We start from the raw sequence: 26236 nt of genomic DNA, 5'->3' as shown, positions 1-26236 counted from the left end.
CATACTGACGCTCTGGAGAAACACTTCTCTTGCTGTTTTGCACAGTCTTCTTTCTTCAAATGCCATATTAAATCACATTATGATACAGCAGAGAGTTGGTCTGGGAACTGTGTATAATTAGTTCTTCTGGCTGTCCCACAGTCTTGTGATACTTGTTTTCTCAAGTGTGTAGCAGGAATCATAGTGAGTCCTTACTTTTATTGTAGCTTCACAGAAAATTAATCGATTTTAAAAAATAGCTGAGAAATTATACAGAAGTTTTGATTATGTTCCTGATTTTAGTTATTTATTTTCACTCATCCTTTGAATTGTTCATAATGGTTTAATGATAATTTTTACTTGTAGAAATGTCTTGTGCAAATGTCATCATTAAACCATTTTGTACACATTTAAAGATATCACTACAAGTATACCAGTAGTATTCCTAGGAAGCGTAGGTAAATCACACGTAATATTCTGAAACTTCCACCTTTCAGGTAGTTTGGACTGTTCTTGCAGGTGAATTGGCTTGTTTGGGTAAGTCTCAGCAGAAACAGTTAAACAATTTGCATTAAAACAAGAGTGGAAGAAAGAAGAACTACTTTTTGTATTATTATGAAAAAGAATCTGTCAACCCATAACATCATTAAATTAATTTGCAGGACTGTAGTCAGAATGTCTAGAGATAGAAAGTTGCAGTTTGGTATGAATCAAGCCATCTTCTGAGCAATGGAAATTAGTTTTGAGTTCAGCCTGTCTCACTAGAAAGTCAAGTGCCATGAACACACATCTTCCCTTATGGTTTTTTTAATAGATGTATGTGTAAGGTGTACAGCTACATGGGCATAGGTGACTTCATCATGTACTAAGTAGTGAACAACAGGACAATGTTTCCCTAACATTTTGCAGCTTATTAAGATTGAAGTAGAGGCATGGGGAAAAGATTAGTCTCTCTGTAGGGAGTTTCTTACCTAGACAGGTATTTCCAGAAAATTTGAAATTTTCCTTTCAATTTCTGTTTTCAGATTTTCATGTCTCTAAAGAGTAAGCGATAGGCAAATACCAAATAAAAAACTGGGAAATGTCTGTTTTTCAAAATAAATGCCAAGGTGATGAATGACAACTTTATGCTGACATTTGTCGGGATATAAAAATATGGTGAAAAGATGGTTCTGACTGCAATATGAAAAACTGCAGCGTTGTTATTTTTTGTTTTGTTTTGTTTGGGGTTTTTTGTATGTTTGTTTTTGTTTTTGTGGTTTTTTGGTTGGGTTTGGGTGTTTTTGTTGAACTAGGATAAGACCTAGTGCCTTTACAATATCATTTAACATTCTCTGAAGCTTTGGTCCTGCTTTAACTTGCACAAATAACATGTTTGAAAATGGAACCAAAAGTTGAAAGCAGACTATGCAGATAAACCTTAATGATACTCTCTAGAGAGTGGTCAAGAGTAGGAAAAGAAAAGCAAGAACAATCATTGAGGTCTTCTGCTAATGCTCGAGGGGTGGATGGCTTTTTACTCCTTAATATAATATTTAAGAACTGAATGAGTTCAGTTCTTAAAAAAATTTTTCCATGTACCTTTGTGTTGCTGTTTTCAAAAATTAGCATCCCTTTCTGCACCCAGTCTTCTTCAAATCCGAGGAAGTTTGTCAGCTTTTAATTTTTCTTTAGCTCTTTTGACATGAAATATATTATTTTTCTACCTTTGATCTCATATGACTTGAAAAAAATATGTAGTCTGAATGTATATTCCGTTAGCTTGTAGGTGTCCAGAAGAGTACCAAAAATGCAGGAAACTGGCCATCATGGAGTGATGTGGCTATAATGGAGGGCTTAGTATCTCCACAAGACCATATATGTTTTGTTGATTTCGGCCCTTAGAAAATTACGTAGGGCCTTTAAACTCTTATTATTGAGTTGCTTCTGTCCTCCGTTTAGAGAGTCATGAAGTCTTGCAGATCATTTTAAATGGCACTACTGAAATCTTGAAGTAAAATCAGTATTTATTATGTTAAGATTTAAGTTGACAATTTTCTCAGAGACATTCTTTTTATCCTGCAGTATTGTAAGCTTATTACATTGAAATACTGTGTCTTCATGTGTTAATCTTATTGCCTTTTTTTTCCCATGAGGGGTTTCATGTTGCTTAAGTTAGAACCTCCTTGGGGGATCTATGCAACCTGTTTAATCTTAAAATAATTTGAGTTTTGTAAACCCTTTAAAACATTATTATTGGTAAAAGTGCATTTGGTGTTGACAGAATTGCTAAATTTAATAAAAATTCTGTGTTCCATGACAGGACACAGACCAAGAAAATTGCCATGACATAAAAGCAATTAACCATTTTCAAGACCTTCAAAAATGTTAATTCACTTGCACTTAGGACTAATAAAGCAGACTAAATGTGTATCTAAAACTCAATACTTCATATGCTTACTTGTTGAACAGGCCTTTGGAAAACCTATAATCTCTCCTAGCAGTTGGGTTTATAGTTTTTTTGTTAGTTTAGTCATATGTCAAAACCATTTAACTATGGGTGAAATTCCACTAGAAAGAAGTTGTGCTGAAGAAAACAAATGCAACCATAGCTCTCTAATTTAACACTTTCTTGTTTGAAGTGTTAATATGATCATCTCAAGTCATTTATCCCATTTATTTAGTAATATTAGTAATTTATTTGGTAATATTATATCCCATTTTATTTAGTACAGGTAAGGTTTTTAAAACTTGAATAATAGAATTTTTGAAACAACCCCAAATTCCTTAACACTAAAGTAATTTCAAGACCACTAAAATTTTTGAAGGGGAAAAAGTTAAAAATATTTCTGAATTTATTCTCAACTGTTGCTTCTTTTTTTTTTTTTTTTTTTAAATATGCATAGTTAAAAATAGGTTTGTTAACTTGTCAAATACATTATTCCAGAAAATAGTTCTCAATTCCTAAGAACTTACTGGAGGACAGTGTCTTTGACCTTTAGTTACAGAAAAATATATTTAAAACCTGCTATATTTTATGGAGGGGTTCTTCTAAGGGTATAAAATGTTGTTATTAGAAGTTTTTTTAATTGCTGTTACTATTCTTTAAATTCCATTTCTCTTTTGTCTTCACCACTGAAACCTCCTTAGCACTTGCACCTCCTTTTGCAGCTGGATCAAATGTTTTGCAGCTGGAATTGCTTCACTTGCTCATGAAATAACTCAAACATTTGCTGTAACATACTTTAATTTTCTTCTTTGGTTTCCTTAAATATTGTATTGGGATTAAAGTTCAGAATATATGGCCACATATGTCTCTCAAAGTGATGTTTGATTGAAAGATCTTTGATCTGAAAGGCTGTGTGTGAAGTGCTTTTTTTAAGTATCATCATGATGCTAACAAACATAGGTATTCAAGAATTAAATAAATAAAAATGTACTTTCTCGCTTTGGAGAACCTAAAGATATTAATACAATACAGAACAAGATGCAGTTCTTGTTGAAAAGTTGGCTGTCTGGACAAGCAAAATTAAAGCTTTTGGACAAAGATTAACAAGACAACATTTATTTAAAAAGTGTTTATTTAATTCATGTTGGTTTTCTGTAAAAATATCCTATACTTGCTACTAAAAGTGGAAACAAGTCACTGTGTATCTTGTAAAACGTACTCATTGATAAAAAATGTTTTATTTTAGGGGGGTGTATTTATGTAGGTTAAAACTGGAAAAAGTCATGTGTGCAGTTTATGACCCAAGTCTAACATGTACAAATACGATATTGCAAGTTCATACCTTTTTTTCACTATTAGTATGATTTTTTTTGTTGTTTTACTTTTCCTGATAATATAGTATGTTTCTGTTGAAATATGTAAAGACTACGTTTTAGACATGTGAATAGAGGTCTGTACAAGCTTGTTTGGTCTAGTGTAGCTTTTTGTTTGTTTGTTTATTTCTTGAAAAGCAACTGACTATTAATTAGTGCAACATTTCATTAAGATCTCTGTAAGCTGAGACAGAAGATTTTTTTCCTTTTGCCTGTAATTAATTTTTACATCCCTAGAAGAGTTCACCTGAATATTAGCCACAATCCCCTGTACACATGTACAGTGGTTTTCTATTTTAAGTTGCAAAATTTCATTGTGAGTATTCATCTTAGGTACAAAAGATGTAGGGGAGGTGTTAATGATGTTGTAGGGGAGGGTTATTTGTCTGAATAGGGTATAAATATTATGTTAATGCAAAATCAGTAAAGCCCAGAATATCATTTAATTCTGTTATTGAGGAATGAACCCTGTCTTTATTTTAAGATAGATTTAGTAATTCTAAAATTTATTTTAATTACTTGATTTGGCAAAATACTCTTTTCCCAGAATATTCTGAATTGGAAGAGACCCTCAAGGATCATTGAGTCCAGCTGTTAAGTGAGTGGCCTGTACAGGGACAGACCCCACGTTCTTGGCATTATTAGCACCATGCTCTAACCAGATGAGCTAATCACAAATCTTCTTACCAGCAAGGAGAGTTTGGAGTATTTTTTGTTTGCTTCCTTGTTTATAAGTATCTTTTGAATCCCGTTGAATCATAACATATGCATATGGTGAGAGTGTAAGTTCCAGTTGCCATGATAGTATTGTACTTGCTACCTTCTGAATTTTTGGATAGATATGCTCAACAGATTTTCATTTTCTGTATGTGGGATGAAATCAAGAAGACGTGGTCTGGAATATGGTGAAGATGTCTTTGGTCTTCACCGAGGAAGGCAGATAGTTAATTGTTGTGCTGGGTTGGACTGAGAGACTTAGGCCAGGAGGGCAACCTCCTTCTTAGAAGTGCTGTAATATCTATTAGCTCCAGGCATCTTCTTTAGAAGAGAAGATCTGAGGGTCAGTGTTGGTATTTGAAGCAGTCTGGCTTGTATTTCATTTATCATGCAAAATGGAGCTCCTTTCTGTTTATTCTGTCATGTAAAATAATCCTGTTTTTCTGATACTCAATTAAAAAACCCAGCAAGACTGATTGCTACCAGCTATATTAAAGTTGTTCAGGCGTTTTTCATTATAAGACTCAGTTATAACTTTGTGCCACTTTGATTATTTCAGCTTCAATTGTCCATACCAAATACTGCCTCCTGAAATGCTTTTCCTTAGGAAGATCTCAGTGAAATACTAAGGCAGTGTTTTTTACAAATAAAGCTGGAGATGTGGGGTGAGAAATGACAAATATAACTTTGATCATTTTATAAACTATTAAACCCATTTAAAATCTCTAAATTCTATAAGAGTTGCCATTTCTGATACTTAGAAAGTCTCCCTGATTTATAAGGCTGTGAATTTTGGGAATGACATTTTGCTTCAAATTCTATATCCTGGATGTATCTTTCTCTGGAATGCAGTGTTTTTAGTAGTACTTTGCATTCCAAAGGCAAACTGCAAAGAATGTGTTTTTGTTGTTTTTGTGATACTTTCCTTTTAGTTTGCCTCTTCAGCAGTCAGGAAACTCTCTTCTAGTCCAAAAGAACTGGAAGAAGGACTCATCTGCTCCCTTGGTTTTTTCCCTGCCAAATGCCTAGGAGCAAGATGGAGAGTGTGTATAAACCTGACTGAAGCGCAAAGGGATTTTGTTTGTTTGTTTAAAAGCTTTATTTCTTGAAACAGTCTGTTTTGAACTGGCTATTACTGTGTTAAGAGTGATTACTTCAAGATATGTGTACAGATTGCCTTTACTCCTTCTCTCCTCTAAAGTCTGCTGGTTTGCTAGTTAATGTACTTACTACATTAAAGACTTTTCATACTTATAATAGCCATTGCATATTTTTTTTATTAGTAACCTCTTAAACAGTGAAATGGAAATCTCTTTTGGTAACTTCTTGCAAATTAGTTGCCTTTGTCAAACTGATTTTGGACATTTTTGCAGTGTGTGGTTGAATTCTGCCAACATAGTTTCACGAAGACATGTTGTGTGACATCTTTTATTTTTTTTAACTTACTGACGCAGTTGTGCCAGGAAAAAAATACATGCTGCTTTGCTAAATTGAAGCAGGCTACAGAAGGATGAGAATTTTCATGTCAGTCTCCTTTGGGGAAGACGGTTCTGTTTGCTTTCTGTAGCTAAAATTGCAAAAGGTGTATTAGCACAGATAAAAACTTAAAAGAGAAGAAAAAAAATCCACTTCAACAAATTGCATTGTATATTTCCAAATAATCACAGGTTATATTCAGAAAGTACTGTGAGTAAGAAACAAATATATTACTTGCTATCAGAGTTTCCATTAGTGTCTACTGGTGTTTCCAGTGCACTTCCATTTCAGTTTCCTTAGTCATAATACTGTTTGCTTCTGCAGGGTTCAACTCATGCTCCAACAAAGCTCTTCAACAAAACAGAATTATTTGTCTTCCTTGAATCACTAGTTGTTCCAAGCCATTATTTCCTTCTTTGTACTCAAGTTCAAATGTAGACCTGACAGGAAATTATTTTCTTCTGAAAGAAGAAATGACACATTACTTTTCTTACTCAACCTGCAGTGTATTAATAAACTCTTACCTGGATATTTAAAATAAATATAAAAAAATAGAAATGTTGAGTATTACATGCCTTTTTTTTTTTAATTTCCTGTACTCTTTTTTACTGTACAAGAACAGCGTTATGCAGGATATTTTTAAAATGTATTATTTATTTATTTATTTTCCATCAGATGTAATTTTTTCTAGTGTTGAAAAATTCAGTGGCTGTTCTTAATTTTTTCCTTTTTTATATTTTCTACTTAACTATGTCAGAAAATGCGTTTGAGGAATTAGGGGAATAATTTATAGATTTTTACATAATTCTTGGCAGATTCTACATATGCTCCATGGTTGTCTCCTCCTTTGTTCGTTTTCCTTATTCCTGTGCTCTCTTCTGTAGTAATGCATTAACAAGCCAAATTTAATTTAAGTCTTTGACCCTCTTAATATTTCTATGAAATGGTAGTGTTCTGTTTCAACTGTAATCATAAGCAGAAAATAGTGTTTTAAAAGAGCTTTCTCTGCGTCATCTTCATTGCAGAATCATTGTTGAACTGTACATCAGCTTTTAGATAAAATATAGATATTATAAGGCCTATAATTATCACACATTTCAACCTAATGGCTCTGTATAATCTCGTGTATAGATTCGTCTTTTGTTAATAAACAAAGATGGGTTGTTGTTCATAGAATGTGAAGAGAGTGATACAAATTACTTCCTTAGCAAAATTAAGAAAACTGCAATGTTTCATTTTCATGTTTTAGAGGTGATAGGCAAATGTTGGGATATTACTTGTGTGTTATAATAAGAGATTTCAGTAAGATGCTTAATCTAGATGAAAGATGCATAAAATATTATGTGAACTCTGAGATGCGTTAGGTGACAAAAGTTAAAAGGAAATGTAAAAGTGCGTGTTATCTGGAGATTATATTTACTTTTCTTATGTTCTCCATCTATTCTCATCCAAGGTGGTTTTAATACAGAAAGAGTTCTTTTGTCATATGATTACTCTACATCCATTTCTTTGATTCCTGTTGTGTAGACTTTACATGCCTTGTGTAGATTATCTTTTTGTTAAATTCTGACTTCATGTTTCAAGAGTTTGAATTTCCTCATCTTCAGATCACAAAGATGATGTATTCAGAGAGCTGGGTTTCTGATTTTTTTGTTTCATGGACATGGTCCTGGATTTCCTGGTTCTTGATATGGGAATAATTTAAACAGAATGATACAGCCAAACGTTGCATTTATGTTTAAAAATTGGTTTTCGCATAAAAGCTCTGTGTTGAGGATTAACTTAATGACTTTCAACCCTATGTTTTGTGTTACTGCTTTCTTTCATCTGAATTTGTTGGCAAGACTGTAATATGCTTTAATATTTCCCCTGTGCTGTTGCATGAGATCTGAAATTTAATAAAGCCGTTCTCTGTCTGGCATAGACTCTCTTTTGTATTCCTTAACACTCTCTTTGCTACTGTAGGTGAACATTTGCAAAGTTGAGAAGTATTTTAAACTATTACTGCTAACAATACGCACTATCATTCTAACCATTATACAAATACTTAAATACTCTAATTTTGGTGCGATTTTTTGCTTGTGGTGTTTGGTTTTGTTTTTCTTTGGTTGGTTGGTTGGTTTTTTGTTTGTTTTTTGTATGTTTTTTGTGGTGGTGGTGGTTGTTTCGTTTTGTTGTTGCAACAATACAGGAAATACAAGGTAGGCTTAAAGTTGGAAACTTCATGTTATGAAATTTTTTTATTTACATCTAAGCTGCTGCGAAGACTGTAATATTTTGTCCCTGTAATGATAATATTTGTAAGTCAAATAATAATTTGAAAGAACCTTGGAGAAACATGAGATTTTAAGCAGAAGAAGAAGATGATGGAGTTTATCTCTGCTTGTATCTATCAAACAAAACAAATACTGTGGTAGTTTCATTTCAGTTTCTTCGAGCTTGTGACATGAAACCTTTTTCTGTTCAGGTTTTTACTACCTTTCCTGTACCATGCTTTTTCTGTTGTGATGTGCTAGTTAGCTACATAACCCAGAAAGTTAGCCATGGTGTGCTCAGAAACAGGTTGTCACTTAATGACAGTTAGATACCAGGGAGAGCTGGGAAAGTTAGGAGTTTCAGTTCTTGCTTAAGTATCAGGTACAGGAGGAAGACCATCTGTCCTGCTAGAGAGAAAGAACTGCAGCAATGGAGTCCTGGCTTTCTAAGAGCACATTTTGAACAGCAAAATGAATGACAATGTTGCTGTTAGACTTTGAGGGCCACTAAATCTATGACATTTTTTGTTATTACACTAAAAAAAGTCCATCAGCAAAGCAGGTTTGCTTCATAGCTGCCTATTTAACAATTTCAGCTGTTCTTTCCAGTCTTTAGATATCTTTGAATAGTTGTTTTTCTCCTTGAAGCAGTATTTCTCACAAAACCATTGCTCTGCTACTGTGCATTGGAAAGTTGCCGGAGAGAAACAATTGGGAATTATGCTGAATATTGCTTTTGTTGCTCCACACTATGTGTTCTGTAGTTAAAATTTTATCTGTATGTGCTTTACCTGAATGTGGCTTTAATTTACAACAATTTACTCCTTGTAGTAAGGTTTGCAATGGAAGTAATTGTATAAACAGATTGAAAGGTGAACAGAGAAGCTGGGGACAGGTGTTGTGATTATGTTTGAAAGTCCTTAACCAGTTTTCTTCCTTGATATAATTCTCCTGATAGTTTCTTATAATGCTTCTGCTTCTAGAGAGGGAGTTCACATCTTTGTTTTCTGATGGAAGATTATAAAAAGTCTATATAAGTTTTTTCATCATAAAGAGGTGAGTTATGTTCTGCTCATGGTGATTTTACATTTTAATGTGTCAATATGTGATGAAACCCACTGTTTATTTTGGTGTAATTCAGAAGATATCTTATAGGATGTAGCCTTTAAATGAGGTTTAAACTGACATAACAGTTTGTTATCCACAGATAATAAGATTTTAAAAAAGAGAAAGTTCAGAAGATGTATTTATTTCTAACTGAGAAAGAGTTTTTAGTCGCGATGTTTTAAGAAGAGCTGTAGGTCTCATTTCAATAAGGTCATGATTCAGAACTCAGATTAGATTAGGGGAGCTACTTCTGTTTTGGGAGGGGGCATATCTTAGCAAATCTGTATGGCAGAGACAAGGGCTAGGTAATTCTCTCGTTTACACATACAGTCTTTTGTCACAAAAAAAACCCCAAACCAAACACATGCATTTTACCAAGAGTAATGTACTCTGATGAATGGATCTGATTTGGACCTCATAATACCATAGATGTTATTTATGAAATTTGATCATAATGTCTGGCTCTATAGCTACTGGGTCTGCAGTTTCCATGATGCTATTTCCTTGTAATCATATAATCATATTTTAGTGAGAAATTGCTGTACCAGTTGAAATGAAAAAGAGGAACAGATAAAATAATTCAGACTAATTTAACACTAAGGATTTTTTCCTAGATAAGACTGTGAAATACACATAATGCAGACTGTTTTATTGTGCATATTGATTTTCTGTGTATTGTGTCTGTTATTTTCCAAATCAGATGCATTGACAAATACTTTGTTGTGATGCATCATCTTCCTTAAGTCAATATGAAGCATAGAGTTGGTCTCCTTGGGATATGTACCCTCACTTTGTCTATTTTTTTCCCAGTTACCTATTTTTATTTCTTCCTAATTGAACAACTGTATGTTGCTAGTGAACCAAACAGACTGTACCATCCGTTTCCCTGCCTAGTAACTCCCTTGATATTCTTCTAAGTAAAGGTCTCTAAGTAAAATCTGACTCAGCATATGCTAGCTGTGACTGCTGAGACATTTATGGAAATGTCCAATAGTTAAATAGCTCATATTTCATGGATGTCACCACAGTAGATTACTTAAGGGGCAATTCTGTGCTATACTGAGCTGATGTACTGGCAATCTGCTGCCATAAAGGGTGTTCACTACTTCTTGCCTGAAGAATTAGTTGGTTTAAGACTGCTCCTCTTATTTCTCTATGTAGAACCACTCTTAGTTCTGGCATCTGCCAGTGACACACCCCCCCTGTGGCTGCATCATCACTGTACACTAGAAGAGCAGCAGGCCTGCACAGCTGGAGACAAGGAAGACTAGGGGTGAGGCTGCTCTTTTTGGCAGTGCTCAGCCTTGTCCATATTGAAACTCCAGACTCAGACAGTGAGTTAAAACAAGAATACAAGAGGAAACAGGATGGCATATTTTTCTCAGAAGCTTCTGTGGGTCTATGAAACAGCAATCCAGTCTTCAACAGAAGTGCTGAATAAAGGTTTTGCACCTTTTCTACCCCTTCCTGTACTTGCACAGGATTCTGAACCATGCCACACAACTGTTAACTGCTGATGAACAGAGTTAAGAAGCTCATCTGGCTCTGATGGAAGATTGTTCTTACTGTGTTTTCGATCCTTAGGATGTCTCCTTTGTCTTCAAGGATTATGTGTACATATTAAGTAAGAGCTTTGCTGGCATGTAGAGCAATATTACTCAAAGTATATGGAAAGTCTGAAACTATTTAAAGATCATTATAAAAAAATGCAAATAAAACACTGCAATAAATGACTACTTGCCGATATAATAGGATGTTTTGGGTAAATGTTGCTTGCTTCTTACAGTTAGGACTCACTAATTATGATAAGTTATGGGCATTGTTATAAAATTATATACAATTCTGCATAATAAAAACTGATACGATAATGGTATCTTGAAAAAATATGCAAAACTGAATGATGGTCACCTCACAGACAGAGACAAGGCAGAGGTGTTTAACACTTTCTTTGCCTCTTTCTTCAACACGGATGACAGACCAAGGGGGTCTCAGTGCCCTGAGCTGGAGGGCCATGACTGTGAGAATGATCAACTCCCAGTTGACGCTGAACTTGTATGGAATCTGCTGCTCCAGCTGGATCCCTACAAATCTATAGGGCCTGATGGGATTAATGCGAGAATTCTCAAAATGCTGACTGATGTCATCGCAAAACCTATCTCAATGATTTTTCAATGGTCGTGGGAGTCCGGAGAGGTCCCAGCTGACTGGATACTGGCAAATGTTCTCTCCATTTTCAAGAATGGCAAGAAGGAGGATCACGGAAACTACAGACCTGTCAGTCTCACTTCAGAGCCTATTAAAATCATGGAGAAGATTATTCTGGTAGGTATTGAAAAACATGTGGAGGACAATGCAGCCATCTGTCACAGCCAGCAAGTCTTCATGAGAGGAAAGCACTGCTTGTTGGATCTGATTTCCTTCTACATCAGGGTAACCCACGTAACTGATCTAGGCAAGCCAGTAGATGTCACCTTTTTTAACGTCAGCAGTGCCCTGGCACCCAGGAGAGCCAAACATGTCCTGGGGGGCATCAGGCAAAGCATTGCCAGCTGGTTGAGGGAAGGAATTGTCCTGCTCTACCAGAGCATCTGCACTGATGTGGCCTCGCCTTTAATATTGTGTGCTGTTTTGGGCACCAAAATATAAGAAAGATATTAACCTCTTAGAGAACTTTCAAAGGAGGGCAGTGAGGATGGTGAAGGGCCTTGAGGGGAAGCCTGTGAGGAGAGGCTGAGGTCACTTGGTTTGTTCAGCCTGGAGGAGACTGAGGGGAGACCCCATCACAGGCTTCAGCATCCTTATGATGGGAAACAGAGGGGAAAGTAGTGATCAAGAGAGTAGTTACCAAGCCTGTCTGAGTTCAAAAAATATTTGGACAATGCTCTCAGGTACATGCTGTGGCTCTTGGGCTGTCTTGCGTAGGGCCAGGAGTTGTACTCAGTGATCTTCATGGGTCCCTTCCAACTCAGCATATTGTGTGATTCTGTGAAATGTGTTACATAGTAATATGGCAATTTCTTTTAATTATTGTTGCCTGAGACTTAAGTTTAACTGCTTTAAAATTATGAAAAGTTATGTTGTATTTATGCTTTTTAAGTTGAAAACTGAAATCCCAATGTAGAAAAGCCTTGGAGCAGGTGGTCTCCAGCCTTCTGTCCCCCTGGGCTTTAGGTCGTTCCCTGACTCTTATGCATTTCCTGGTGAACTTCAAATTTGTCCACTTTAATTGTGGTAGCAGAGTTCCTTCTGGATAAAAAGCCAGTTAGCACTCAAAAGGAGTAAATTAACTTCTATGATGTATCAAAAGAATGTAAACATATCTCATTTGTACCAAAAAAAAAATACAATAACAAAGTTCAATCAATCTGCCCATAGCAATACGATTACACTATTACATGTTGAATCAAAATACGTTTATGTAGTACCTATATGCTAGAAAATAAACACAAACGTTTTTTTTTCCTTATTCCAAGTTTTCTTGATGTCATGGCACTTTCACAGAAAGAAAATACAAGAAGAAAATCTTCAGGCTTATTTATTTTTCACATGTAGCAAATAAAGCAGCAAGACCTAATTATATTGTGATGGTGTTATGTTGAATAAAAGGACAACAGACATGCTCGAATGGTTCTTTTTACTAAATGTTCAACAGCAAGTTAACTTTTAACAGAGGGAGGGCAATAGATTCCACTGTTCAAAAGTAAAGTCTGTATGAAGTGGATGTTTAGTGAGTATCTTGTGATCTTATTGAAGAGCATTGGCTGAGAACCCTGAAGACAGAGGGATGATATATGAGAGAAGGATTGTGACTCCAGCTATGAGTATCATTCTTTTTGTGTCAGATTTTTCAAGGTAAAAGATTTGTATCAGAGCATAGTAAAAGAAGATTATGCTTCTGCAGGCTTGTTATTTGTCATATTAAATTTGCCATAATCAAGTTTGACAGGCTTCTCTTTATTTTTTCCAGCAGACAATATTATTGTTGAAGATTAGTCAGATGCCTTCCGTCCATTCCCTGCCTCACATGCTATGTCATGCAAGCTTTGAAACACTTAGCACGTAATTTAAATGAATGACTAATTTGGCAAGCATAATGGAAGGCACACATACTGTCCTTCAATTGCACAAACCCATTATGGAGCTTTGTTACATCAGCTTCTATCTTCCAGAGGGAAAAGTCAGAGGATTTACTTACAAGGGCTGTGTAACTCTGGATAGAACCAGTAAACGTTTCTGTAGCTGCTATCAAGTAAGGAAGATGTTAGAGATGGAGCTGAGAGAAGAGCCATATGAAAACTTTGGAGATATTATTTTCAAGCGAACTACCACGAAAGACATTCTTGTTGAGCTATACAAACTAACTACTGAAAAAGAAAAACTGTTATCCGGTGTTTTGACATCTCATCATATTCTGGACCTTAAGACAGGACATCAAGAAGGAAAGCAACAGGATGTTTCTGGAGTCACGAAACTTGAAGGTGATAATTACTCTGGTCTTACACATCAGCAGGAGTTCTTTCTGGATTCCACAAGAGACAATTTGAATCACAAAAAAATGAGGAAATACAGAAGGAAAGAGAGTTTTGAGGAGTTCAGACACCGGAGAGGGGGAAAAAAGATACATGAACATCTGTTTTTACTGAGTGCACAAGACACGCAACAGGAAACGAAGAAGATGCTCCCCACAAGATTTCCTACCAGGAGTTACCCCAGTTCCTTTTCTGCCTCCAGTAGGCTAACAGTAAAACGTAAGGAAAATTTACCAGTGGACAATAGAATACAACCAGAAAGGTATATTCTTGAGAGCAACAAAGCTGTGAAACTGGATGCTGATTTACCACGTTCTAGCTCAAAAGACAACAACAATGTGGTCACAGTTGAACCAGTGGATAATGGAGAATGCATTCCTGAAGTTGCAAAGGTGCAACAGAGTATCACTTTAGTGAAGCCATCTCAGTACAGTCTATCTAACAAACTTGAGACATTAAGTAAACCTGCAGCTGCTAAAAGCTTGAAAAGTAGCAAATACGCTGAGCCAATATGCAAGGAGAAACCAGGAATCACAGCTGTTGATGAAGTACAGGATTTAGATGCTTGTATTAAAAAAGTTACCAAACCCCCTGCAGAGTCTTTACCTGATTTTCACAGAGATAAAGAAACCATTCCTCCTGTTCTCACAACAGTGCATAATGAGTTTATATCAAGAACTGATGTATGCTCTGTAGATGAAGCTGCTGGAGACTCTAATAATACTGTGCTGCAGGAGAAGGAGGAAGAGAGCTCTGGTTTGCAGTACAAAGCAGAGAGAGTGCACATTACTGATGAGTCATGCAACCTTGTGGGAGCAGTCAATAAAGCTCTTCTGAAAGTTATACGTAGCGACAGTTTAGATGAAGCTGCAGAATGGAAGAGACTGCAACAAATTACAAGAGCAGACAGAAACCTGCCGGGCTCCTTATATGAGAAAAGAACCACGGTATCCCAGGGAAACAGCAAGCATTTATTCTTGAACCTGCCTATAAATGAAAGTCCTGATATTCCTCAGACAAGTAATAATCTTAAACTGGAAGAGAAAAGGCTGCATTCACCCCCTTTAGCAGCAGTGAGTAATGTTTTTAGTAGTTCATATCCACTATCTAATACGCACAAACAAATGTCACCTGTTCCTTCTCCGTTATCTTCAAGACTGCCTAGCCCACAGCTGCATCATCGGATTCTCCCATTACCGACACAGAACACCGAGGACGAATCTATGTTCAGTGACTATGGCTACGGAAGACATGGTGCTATAAACTTCTCTTTCAGTGATTTGGAGCCACAGTTTTATCTCAAGTTTTCTGAACCTGGAGAATTGGGATTTGTCAACAGACAGCGGGGCTTACATCAGAATGCAACTGCAGAGCATTTTGAAAAGCACGCTGTGCAAGAAAAATTAACTACTCAGACACAGCAGAATTTCTGTCCAGGTCAGTCCTATTTCATAAATTTTTAAACTAATAGAATCAGCCAACCATGAAAGTGTTGTAGTGTTTGGTTTTGTTTTTTTCTTTTAATACTAGCCTTTAATAGTAAATAGTATGTTTGCAATGAAAGTATTTTTCATTACTTAAAGATTGAAAATTGTTGAAATTTTTAAACAAATGTTACAACTATATAATATTTCCTTGGAGATGCATTTTTATGTCAGGTTATATTTCAGTCCTGTTGTTACTGAATGACCTCTTAACTAAAGTTAATGAAAGATTTTTCTATATAAAGTGAAAAAAGTTTACATGCTTATTTTTCTGATTTTCCTGTGCTGTGTTCTAGTCTGTCAAAATGTTATGGTAACATTGATTATCAAAAATGTTCTTTTTAGTTTGTTTAGCTTAACTATAGAATGTTGTCTGAACAATATTCTAATATCCAATTAATTCACATTGCTTTAAGTATAGGACTGCTACTTTGACCATTGAAATACAAGAGGTTGATGCAAATTCTGTAACAAAAGGCTTGTTTTCAAAATGATTGCATGCAGAAATCATGTTACAGTGTATTTGAGTGCAGTGCATGGGTTTATTTATAAATGTGTACTGTGAATATAAAAATGCATAAATATATGATATACTGAATAGCTGTCTTTGTTAGCTTGAACATCAATATCTATATCCTTTATACTGGATGACCTAATTCTACACTGGTGTAGGTGTGGTTCAGATTGTCCCCTGTGTGTTATAGGGAGGGCTGACAGTGCAGAGTTACATGAAAGGGGGATTCCAAAAGGGGAGGTGTGTAGGGATATGAAACCATTACCTTAGCCAGAGGGTATCGAATACTACCTATGAGGCTTGCATTTATGACTGGTACTTCTAGAGGTAGCTTTAGTGCCATTCAAGACTAAATCAAATTTAGAGTGTTGTTTGATGAATCGACAAAGCTGATGCAAACATTCATTGTCAGCAGAAAAGATGTGTGCTATGCTCTCGTTCTTCCATTACTTTCTTGGTTCTTGTTGTGCTCTGCTGTCCTAGCCCTCTCATTGTTGCTTGTACTCATCATACCTTTTGGTGAGCTGGTTTAGCTGACAAGACCAGCAATTTCACCTCTTTATAAGACTGAAGTGGCACAGCAAATCCTTTTCTCCCTGCTTTATGTTAGTATTTTTTTAATTAGAGTATTATTTAGAATTGTTAGATGTGGAACTGTAACTGTTGTGCTGTACTCTTGAACTGTCTTTGCCTGGGACAGAGTTAATTTTCTTTATAGTAGCTTGTATGGTGCTGTTTTTTGAATTTGTGATAAAAACAGTGTTGATAACACAGGGATGTTCTAGCTTGTGCTGAGCAGTGTTTGCACAGCATCAGTCTCTGTTTCTCACTCTGCATCCCTTCAGTGAATAGACTAGGGGCTTCACAATAGGCTGGGAGGGAACACAACCGGACAGATGACCCAGAATAACTAAAGAGAAATTCCCTGACATGTAACGTCATGCTCAGGAAAAAAAAGCGGAAAGAGGGGGCTTTGGAGGGGTTAGTTATCTTTTGCTTGGGATTTGGCAGGGCATCAGTCTACCTATGGGAGGTGGTGAGTGGTTGCTTTAATATCTTGTTTCATTTATTTTCTTCCCTCTTCTTCCACTTATCCTTCATTTAGTAAACAGTTTTGTTTGTTTTATCTTGATCCCTAAGTTGTTGGGGTTTTTTCCATGCCTCTTTCCCTTGCCCCACCTAGAATGGGGGGGAGTGAGTGAGCCACTGTGTGGTGCTTATGTGCTCTTTGGGGTTAACCCACAATAGCCTTACAAGAAACAAAATAAGGCACATACATACAAATGGCATCTGTTGCTGAAAGTCCTGTCTATTCAAGAGAAACATCTTTGTGGAGAGTAGAAAAGTAGACAAACCAGATCTTAGTTCTTGTTTACAGTTACCTTGCAGCATTAATCTAGATAAAAAATATCACAGCAACTTCCTGAAAGATGTAATATTATTCTATTGGGGGTTTTGTTTGTTTGGGTTTTTTTTTTCATTTTCAAGTATGATTGTATGCCAGCATTATTACTGGTGTGTCAGAAAATCTGTGACTTGAAGGACAAGCTTCTTACTTTGCTGGCATATTTAACACTGCAGGTATGCCTCTGGATGTGGGATGACTTTCCATTTTCTTCTGAACAAGGGATGGAATCATTCATATTGACAGAGCATTTGGAGTACTTCTCTTCTGTAAACTGACATGAATAATAACTAACAAACTATAGTTCAGTGAGACAAATGATATATCTCCAAATTTAGTCAATGTAAGTGATATTAAGATTTACAGTTATAAACTTGCACTCCCGGTTTCATTCTTATCAGATTCCTCCCATGTGTGAAGAGTAAAATTAAAGATTATTGTTTGGATTTATATTCAATAGGGTGTTATTGTGAAATGTTTTCTTTCAATTCTAGTCTGTTATTAAATTGTGTAAGTATCTACAATGAATCTAAGAATTATAGAGAACTTTGGTTTACTTTTTATCAGTCAAGTTGATTGAAGGATTTGTTTCATGGCAAAAATGCTGATCTTATGAATGGCTTTTCAAAGTTGTGTTATTGTCACAGTGTGCACTACTTATTTCTGCAAAACATTTGGAGCCTTTAGTTACTTAGGTAATTTTGTGTTTGGAAAATTCCAAGAGTGAGTTAAATAATCTAATTTATTGGTTTAAATAACAAATTGGACTCAGACAGCTCTAGACATAATTTTAATTCTCTTTTCTGATTGTTTTGAAATCATGATTCTTCACACTTTTTCTTGATAATTGGTGAATATTCATTCCTGCAGTCAAAACTGAAACATTTAGTTAAGGCAGAGTGCCCTAACTTCTGTACTTCCACTTTTTCTCAAGTTCAGTTTCTTTATAGATATATAGATACATATTTATGGCATATATTTTGTAGTTTTATTGCACAAAGTTCTATCAGGAATTAATTTGAAAGTAGAGTTTTTGGGATCTCCCTGTTGAAGTGCAACTGTCAGCCATGGGAACAGACCACAGCTTTCATCTTAGTGAGTTAATAGTTAACTGAGAATAATTTATAGTTCAACAATAATTATTTAACAATTTTCTCTGTAGACAGGACTGGGAATTAACATTCCTATATTTGCATGTAATAGTTTCATTTTAATTATTAAAATTCTAAGTAAAAACTTTAGAAATTTAGAAAACCAAAAAATTTTAAGAAATAAACTGCTCTGCAAAACCAGAAGTACAGACACTAAAATTTCTCATAAAAAAGGCATTTATTAAATTAATCAGAAACATACTTCCTGCATTTGAGTATGAAGTTCTTCCTACTCTAACATAAAATATATTATATTCTTTTAGCCCTGGAGAAGCCAAGCTTTTTTTGAAATGATCTTCAACATACCTGAATATCTTCTCAGGGAAAGATTTTTCTGAGACCTTTTAGTTCCTGACAGTGCTTCTTTCTCAAATTGTTCACAGCCGTAGAAAAAAATACGGAGAAAATTTTCAGAGCTGTTAAATTAGTAAAAAATGACACCAGTGTGCTCTTTTACTAAGCATTATCTGAGGGAAGAAAAAGATGGGTAGTATTTTTAGCAGTTATTTAAGTGAATTTGATTCAGAGCAGGAAACAAAAATAAAAATCTCTGGTTATGACATAAGCCTCTGTGACTTAGGGCAGTTCTAGGACAGTGACTGATGACCATCGTTTGAGTCAGAATGAGACTGGGATGGGTCATTTACCACACCTTCTTCGGTATATATTGTACCTAATGTTGAAAAAAAGTATAAAAATTTGACAAGGGGGAATGGGAATGGGAACAAGAACAAATGAGAAAAATGGTGTTACCCTACCCCCAGCCAATGAATAATGCTCCTTTTTTGATATATAGTAGTTGTGAAAGAAGACTATACCCTGAAAACACAGAAATCCAAAGTTATTAGGACTGTAGAGAAACTTAAACTAACTTGGAATAGAACTGAACGATTAAGGCTTGTACCAGGTAAAATGGCTGAGCCTATGGGACAGAAAAGGATAGGCCCATTCTCTTCTTACTCTCTTCCTTCTCCTAGCAATGGCCTCCTCTCTTCACTCTTCTTCTCTTTCTTTGGAACAACTTTGGTGGTTTTCTTGGTTTTTGGTAATTTGTGTCAGATCACTAAGCAAGCTGAAAACTGAGCCAGCAAGGAGAGAGGTGAGTACCTTTTGCTGGTTTAGTGAGCTGAACAGTTCCCTAGTGGTCTGAAGAAAACCAAAGCTAGGATGAGTGATGACGTGCAAGTGTGCTACCAGGAGACAGAAGGGACAAGTGAGCAGGACCACCCCTCACAGTAGGAAATCATTTGATCTCCAAAACATTGGTTGTATCCCAAAACTGGAAGCCAGAAGGTACTGTCTATAACAGAAGTTGTTAGGAGTGGGAAATGAGGTGAATAAAGTTGGATGAAGAAATGGAGAGGCTGTGATATTAATAGTGAAGGAAGAATAACAGAGGGTGGACAATCAAGAAAGGGGAACTCCAAGACTGAGTGGGGAGTGTTACCTTGGCTAGGTTTGCGAACATGTATGGAGTTTTACAAAAACAAGTGGAACATGGGTGATTAGCGATGAGATAATTTTTTGGGGGGGAAAAAAATGCAAAAGGATCTTTAACCATTAGAATGTACATCATGGGTGTAAACCTAACAGTCTTGCTGATGATCCATGAAGTCAGTGTGCCATACCATATGGAATTTTGGAGATACAGGAAAGAGAAGAGAGGAAGAAAGAGAGAGATGAGGTAAAGGGCTGTAGTTTTAAAGTCTTCAAAGTTAAAATGCTTATTGTGATACAGGAAGGGCATCTTAACTGCTGGAAGAAGTTGGTGAATACAGTTTTTCAGATTATTTATAAAATAATTTTGTTTAATTGACTAGTAAGATATGTACCCAAGAGTTCTTTGTAATTCTGGATGTAATTGTAGCTGCACCTATCCCTTATCCCTGCTGATCACTACATGGAGAATGTTGTGTTTGCTTGTTACTGCCAGTGAGAATTTTATGGCAGCAGTTCACTTTCCATTAGACAGAATTGAAAGCAAACATTCTGGTAATTTTGTATGCTTGTCAAAACTTATACAGTCATGTGGAAACATGCCAGTTGCTAATGGCTATCTCTGGCAGATCAGTTTTGCAGTCTTAAAATATAATAAAAGTACTTCAGCCTATAAATGACTGTGGATAAATACTTGAATAAGTGTTATTCTTAAATTGTTCTGTGATCATATTTTAGTCCTCAGAGGTTTTGAAGGGAGTGAAAAGCACAAAGTGATACTTTCCGTTTGGTTGCTCACTCACTGGTAGCTGAGGAAGTTTTCATATCTGTGCTCTAAGAGCTGTCCTACCCCTTAGGGCTTTTAACTGCCTCCTAAAACTGGGTTCTCCCAGTTTTCCTGGGTTCATTTGTGTTTGAAGTGTAAACATAGCTTTTTTCCATGTGAACAAGAATACTCTGATTCTACAAATATAGCAGTTATATAGTCTATAGTTCCTACGTCTGTCTAAATTTCCAGTGTTAAAGTAGAGGATTGAAGTGTCCACGTGGAAAGCCTCAGTTTTGAATTTGTTTGGGTGTATTATGATTAACTACAAAAAAATGAACCTATCACAGTGCCAGTGCTAGAAGACTTTTAGTTGAAAAATGTCATACAGGCAATGTTTTATCCTAGATATTTAATGAAGGTAGCAAAAATAATGAATATAAAGTTACTATTTGAATGTTATTTTGTGTTTTCCTAACTTAACTAACTCTTAAAACTGAAAAGGGACACAGTCAGTTAAGAGAAATTCAATAATAACACCTTATGATGTGTTCCTGAACCATGCTTTTGGAAAATGAAGTTTCGTATAAGCTAAACTCTGTTTGAAGGCTCTTAAAACAAACAGGAGACAGATTATATTATATTGTTTGTGATGTTCCTTTTATAAGGAAGGGAAAGGTTTATAAATATCTTCTCTAATTGAAGTGGTTCAGAGAATTGCTAATTAGCATTTTAAAAGCACTATAGCCTTCTGTCCACAGCAAGTATGCACTTCATGAGGCAATTTTGCATATGGATCACATGGAAACATGATGCATAGTTTCTCACAGGTAATTCACATGAAAGTAATATACATGAGTGTGTTGTTTCAGAAAACCCATCTTATTCAGAATGCATGTTCTTTGAAGATGCTGTAAAGGAGTTAAGAAAAGAATTAAAATAAAAAAGAAGAATTAGTCATAGAATCTCAGAATCATTTAGGTTTAAAGGGACCACTTGAGATGATGCAGTCTAACCTTCTGCTCAGTCAGGGTCACCTGGAGGAGGTTGCCTGGGCCCATGTCCTGTAGGGTTTTTAAATTTCTCCAAGAATGACGGCTGAACAATCTGTGTTACTGCTTGGTCACTCTTACACTAAAAAGAGTGTTTTCTTAGGTTCACGTGGAATTATGTAAATTTTAATTTGTGCCCATGTAACTATTAGCCTTTTTTTTTCCTGCAAGGGTTCATTGCTGGCCACCAGGACCCCAGTGTCCATTTCCACAAAGATACTTTTCAGCTGATTGGCCCCCCAGCACGCCCTGGTGCCTGGGGTTGTTCCTCTCTAAATGTAAGAATTTGCACTTCCCCTTGTTGAACTTCATGAGGTTCCTGTCAGCCCATTTCTGCTCCCTTCAGAGGTCCATCTGGATGGTAGCACAACCCTCTGGGGTATCAACCACTCATCCCAGTTTTGTCTCAGCAGCAGATTTGCGAAGGGTTCACTCTGTCCAATTTTATGGGTCAGTAGTGAAGGTGTTGAACCACTAGTTTCGTCAGCAATTAAAGCCAGCAATCACAACCTTCCAGGCCTGGTTGTTCAGCCAGTTTTTAATTCATCTCAGTGCGCACTTGTCTAACCCATACTTTGTCAGCATGATGATGTTATGGAAGACAGTGTCAAAGGATTTAATAAAGTAAAGGTAATTGACATAGACTGTTCTCATCTCATTCACCAACCTAATCACTTCATTGTAGAAGGCAATGAGGTTGATCAAGCATGATTTCCCCTTTTTAAAGGTGATTATTCCTGATCACCTTCTTGGCCTTCATGTGTTTGAAAATGTTTCCCAAGAGTATTTTCTCCATCACCAGTTCAGGGCCTGTAATTCCTTGGAGTTTCCTTCTTAAGGTAAGAGGGAGCTTCCATTCTTCAAGAACTTCTGCCAATTGCTCTCACCATTCAAAGAGTGTCCTCATAATGACAATGGTCAGCTCCCATGGCATCTGTGGGTGCAACCTGTTTGATTCTGTGGATTTATATACATCCAAGATGTTTAAATGTCCCCTAACCTAGTCCTTCTCCATCAAGGGTAAGTTTTCCTCACACCAGAGTTCCCCTCTGATGTCAGGAGCATGGGATTCCTGAAGGCATGTTGTACTCATAAAAACCGAGCTGAAGAAGGTATTGAGTACTTTGGGGTTCTCTGTATCATTTGTCACCAGTTCCCCTCCTCCATTCATCAGTTATTTAATTGATCATTTTTCATGGTTTTCCAAACCTGAATAGTCTTATCACAGTTTTTTTCTGAACAGAGAGAGAGCTCATTACTACATAAAATGTATGAGATTAATTATTATAGGGATTTTCAAAAGTTTTAATCCAAACTTGATTCATATAAATCTCATCAACCTATTGCCTTCCTTTTCTGACTATGAAATGATTCTGTAGATTATAATCTGGATCAAAAAGTAATGAAATTTTATGTTAAATCTACTAGTGTCTTAATAGAACCAGTATAATTCAGTACTATACTCATTTGTGGGGTAGTAGTCATAAATTCTATTTCCTCTTAGTGTTTTTCCTATGGACTATCATCTCTGCAAAATTCAATTTACCATCTCAGTGTTATAAATACCATTAACTTCTATTTTTTTTCCCAATCTAAAACCTTGATGTTTCCATGGGAATCATGTTACCTAAAGACACAGCGTGGCTAAAATGGAGGTAATTATTTCTGAAGATCTTTCCAGATATTGGCTTCCTGAATCATAGTGCACAACACCACTATCCTGACTGCCACTTAGGTCTAGATGTAAGATACATATCCTCTTTGGTAAGGATTTCTGCTGCTCCTTCTATGGACAGTTGCAGACTGCATCTAAAATTTTCCAGTTAAGTTTGTGCGTCCTTTCTAGATATTTAATTTTGCAAAGTTTGCTAATATGTATAGTATTTGCTAATAAGTATGTTCAACTAAAATTACAGTCACTACATAGCTGGTTAATGAATCTTTGTTTTCATGTTACATTCAATGGAGTTCCTCATCATACAGTATATTATGATTGTCTTTGAAGACATCATTGTGTGTTCTCTATTGAGTCTTATAACACACGGTAATGATAAAAGATCATTAATATATCATCCCAGTGAAGCCAAAACCTTTTTGTACTAGTGTATACAAAATAGGGCAATGCTGCACTGAAACTGTAGATGTAGTGCTGTTTGAAATGAATGTAGACAGGACTGGAAGTTCAAGACATGGTCTCAGAGTTAAAAAGACCCTCTGAAAACTGCTCTTGATAGATGCTGGGAACAAATAGCTCCTGTTTTAGTTGAATGACTTCCCAGCATGACACACTTAAGCAACAGTTATATTTTATTCTCTCTTTGTAACATGTGACTCTTCAGTCAAAGGCAGTCAGTGAGGGGAAACCAAGTGAATTAAATTGGAATGGAAAACCAGAGACAGCTTAATGTTTTATGCTGGTCATAGATTAACAATTTCATGGGGGAGAAAAGGCCAAAACATTCCCTCTGGTTTACAGTTTGTGCACTCAGTTTAAGAGACTTACTTTAATGAAATGGACTTCTTTTTTCATCAGTATAAAAAGAATTTCTTGAAGTAAAACACTGGGATATTGTGGAAGTTGTCCTTTTGTGAATCTATGTGTATTCTGTTGGCCATTTAAAATGGCTCAGCTGACATTTTTCTTGATAGATCAGGATAATATATAAAGTGAGATCAAATTCAAGTATTTACCTCTGTAAGTATGATTTAATAATATATATGGGAATTTTTTAAATCTCTAATAGCTATTCTTTGGTATTTTCACATAGCACCAAATCCAACTCGTGAAAGTGGTGAAAAAAAAAATTCCCTGCTAAAAATATACTTTAAAATATATTTACTATAAATTAATAAAAACACAATTTATGTGTTTGTGGTATCCTGTATCAGTAAATAATTTTCAATATTATTTCATTACTTAGATGTTACATTAAATTTATAATAATACATTTAAATAACACCTATAAGTAGTGAATATTATTTATGAGTCACAGCATTAAAATACTGCACCTAGTGGTTTGATGACTTACTTAATTGTTTGTGTCAGAATAATTTTTCTTGGGGCTTAGATTATGACTACCCTTACATTTAGGTTATGGTGACTCTTCAGTCTTCAGTCACTTCAAGTGTTTGTGGTTTTCTAGATCATATTCAAAAATCACTTCAGGCTTGTGTGCTTTGTTGCTGACACCTGTGAGGTAAAAATAGGAAAGAGAAAATAGAGGTGAAATGTTGAGAACTATGGGATGTGTTTTACATGAGGAATTTTGAAGGCTGAGTGAAATTAGGCTTTACCAGAACAAGTGAGTAAGGAAGGAAATAGAAATAAGTCACAGTCACATTTGAGTGACATTCACTATATACTGCCACTTGTAGTGTCATGTGTGATAAAGATTTAAATGCTTTGTAATTTTGTAACTTTTTTTTCATTTACATCTTGGAAGTGCAAATGAAGGGGCATATGGGTCATTTCTATATTCTGAATACAGGGAGTCTCTCTGAAATTGCCCTGAGCAATCACTTAGCATTTCTTTGCTATCACTATTTAATAATTTTTTTACTTAGATAATTCAAAACTATAGAGATTAAGGATATAACTGATGAATAGTTTAGCTAACATGTTGCAGAAAAGTTAAAAGTTGTTGCTGCTGTTCCTTTTACCCCCTAACATTTTGTCAGCAGCTAGACTAGTAGCCCTGGGAGGCCCTGCCAGCTGGAAGGGCACACCCTCAGTTCCCAACCTGCTTCCAGCAGCTTTAACTGTTATTATCTGCAAAATACCAGGTGCTTCTTTGTGACCTAAGATGTTAATCATGCTTACCTCGTATACATAATTTGTGTATGGGAGCTGGTTCATACTGCCAGTGTATTTATAACAAATAGCTTGATTTCCATCTCCAGAGAAACTGAACACTACAGCCACTAAGGCAGACATATCTAAAAGCTGCAGAATTTTGTCAAGCATATTGTGATAAATTAGTCAGCAGAAGTCAAGATCTTTGGAACAGTTACTCAAAAACTGGCTTCTTTTATTTTATATATCCCTGAAAGTCACTGGTTTTGCAGCCCTTTGACTAACATTTTGTTAACATATACTTGAGTCTGATAGTGTTGTTATAATAGTGAAATTTAATGCTTTGTTTAGTCCCTTGGAGAGAGTAAAAGTTTGGGGTTTTTTTTCCTGTGTTAATTTTGTTTAGGATATGTATATATGACCTGGAAAGCTGCTGGCATTGAGCCATTTCATCTCAAATAGCTGAAATTTAGAGATTATCTTCTCTAAGTTTCTTCTAGAGTGTATATTCTTCTCATTATTGTAGTTGTCAATATATTGTAAACTTGAGCGTATGTTCACCAATTTCTGATTTTTCAAAATGAAGTATTTTTGTCTTAAGAAATTAAAATAGGTAAGGAAAATATATTAAAATATATATTAAAAACTAATAAATTTTTGAATATATGTTTTTAAATAAATGTATATTAAAATGAAGTTACAGTTATGTACAAATTTTTCAACAGACATTACAGTATGAACTTGAGCATTTATTTGATAGCCTATACTAA

General features: G+C 35.6%; 1 protein-coding gene across 4 annotated transcripts in view; it reads left to right on the top strand.

Annotated features, from left to right (window-relative positions):
• Positions 1-26236, top strand: part of FMN1 (formin 1) — a 186406-nt gene that overhangs the window by 737 nt on the left and 159433 nt on the right. For 3 of the 4 annotated variants that reach the window (XM_050335931.1, XM_050335932.1, XM_050335929.1), the window contains exon 2: positions 13306-15301. In XM_050335931.1, the coding sequence (XP_050191888.1) occupies positions 13408-15301 (1894 nt within the window). In that variant the 5' untranslated portion in view covers positions 13306-13407. Of the gene's footprint in view, positions 1-13302; positions 15302-26236 lie in introns of all 4 variants that reach the window. The other variant, XM_050335930.1, reaches the window with a different exon arrangement.

The sequence above is a fragment of the Myiozetetes cayanensis genome, unplaced genomic scaffold, assembly GCF_022539395.1.
Source record: "Myiozetetes cayanensis isolate MyiCay16 unplaced genomic scaffold, myiCay2020 scf6-25, whole genome shotgun sequence".
Taxonomy (NCBI): Eukaryota; Metazoa; Chordata; class Aves; order Passeriformes; family Tyrannidae; genus Myiozetetes; species Myiozetetes cayanensis.
Note: the sequence above shows the minus strand (reverse complement) of the source record. Positions and strands in the feature narration are given on the sequence as shown.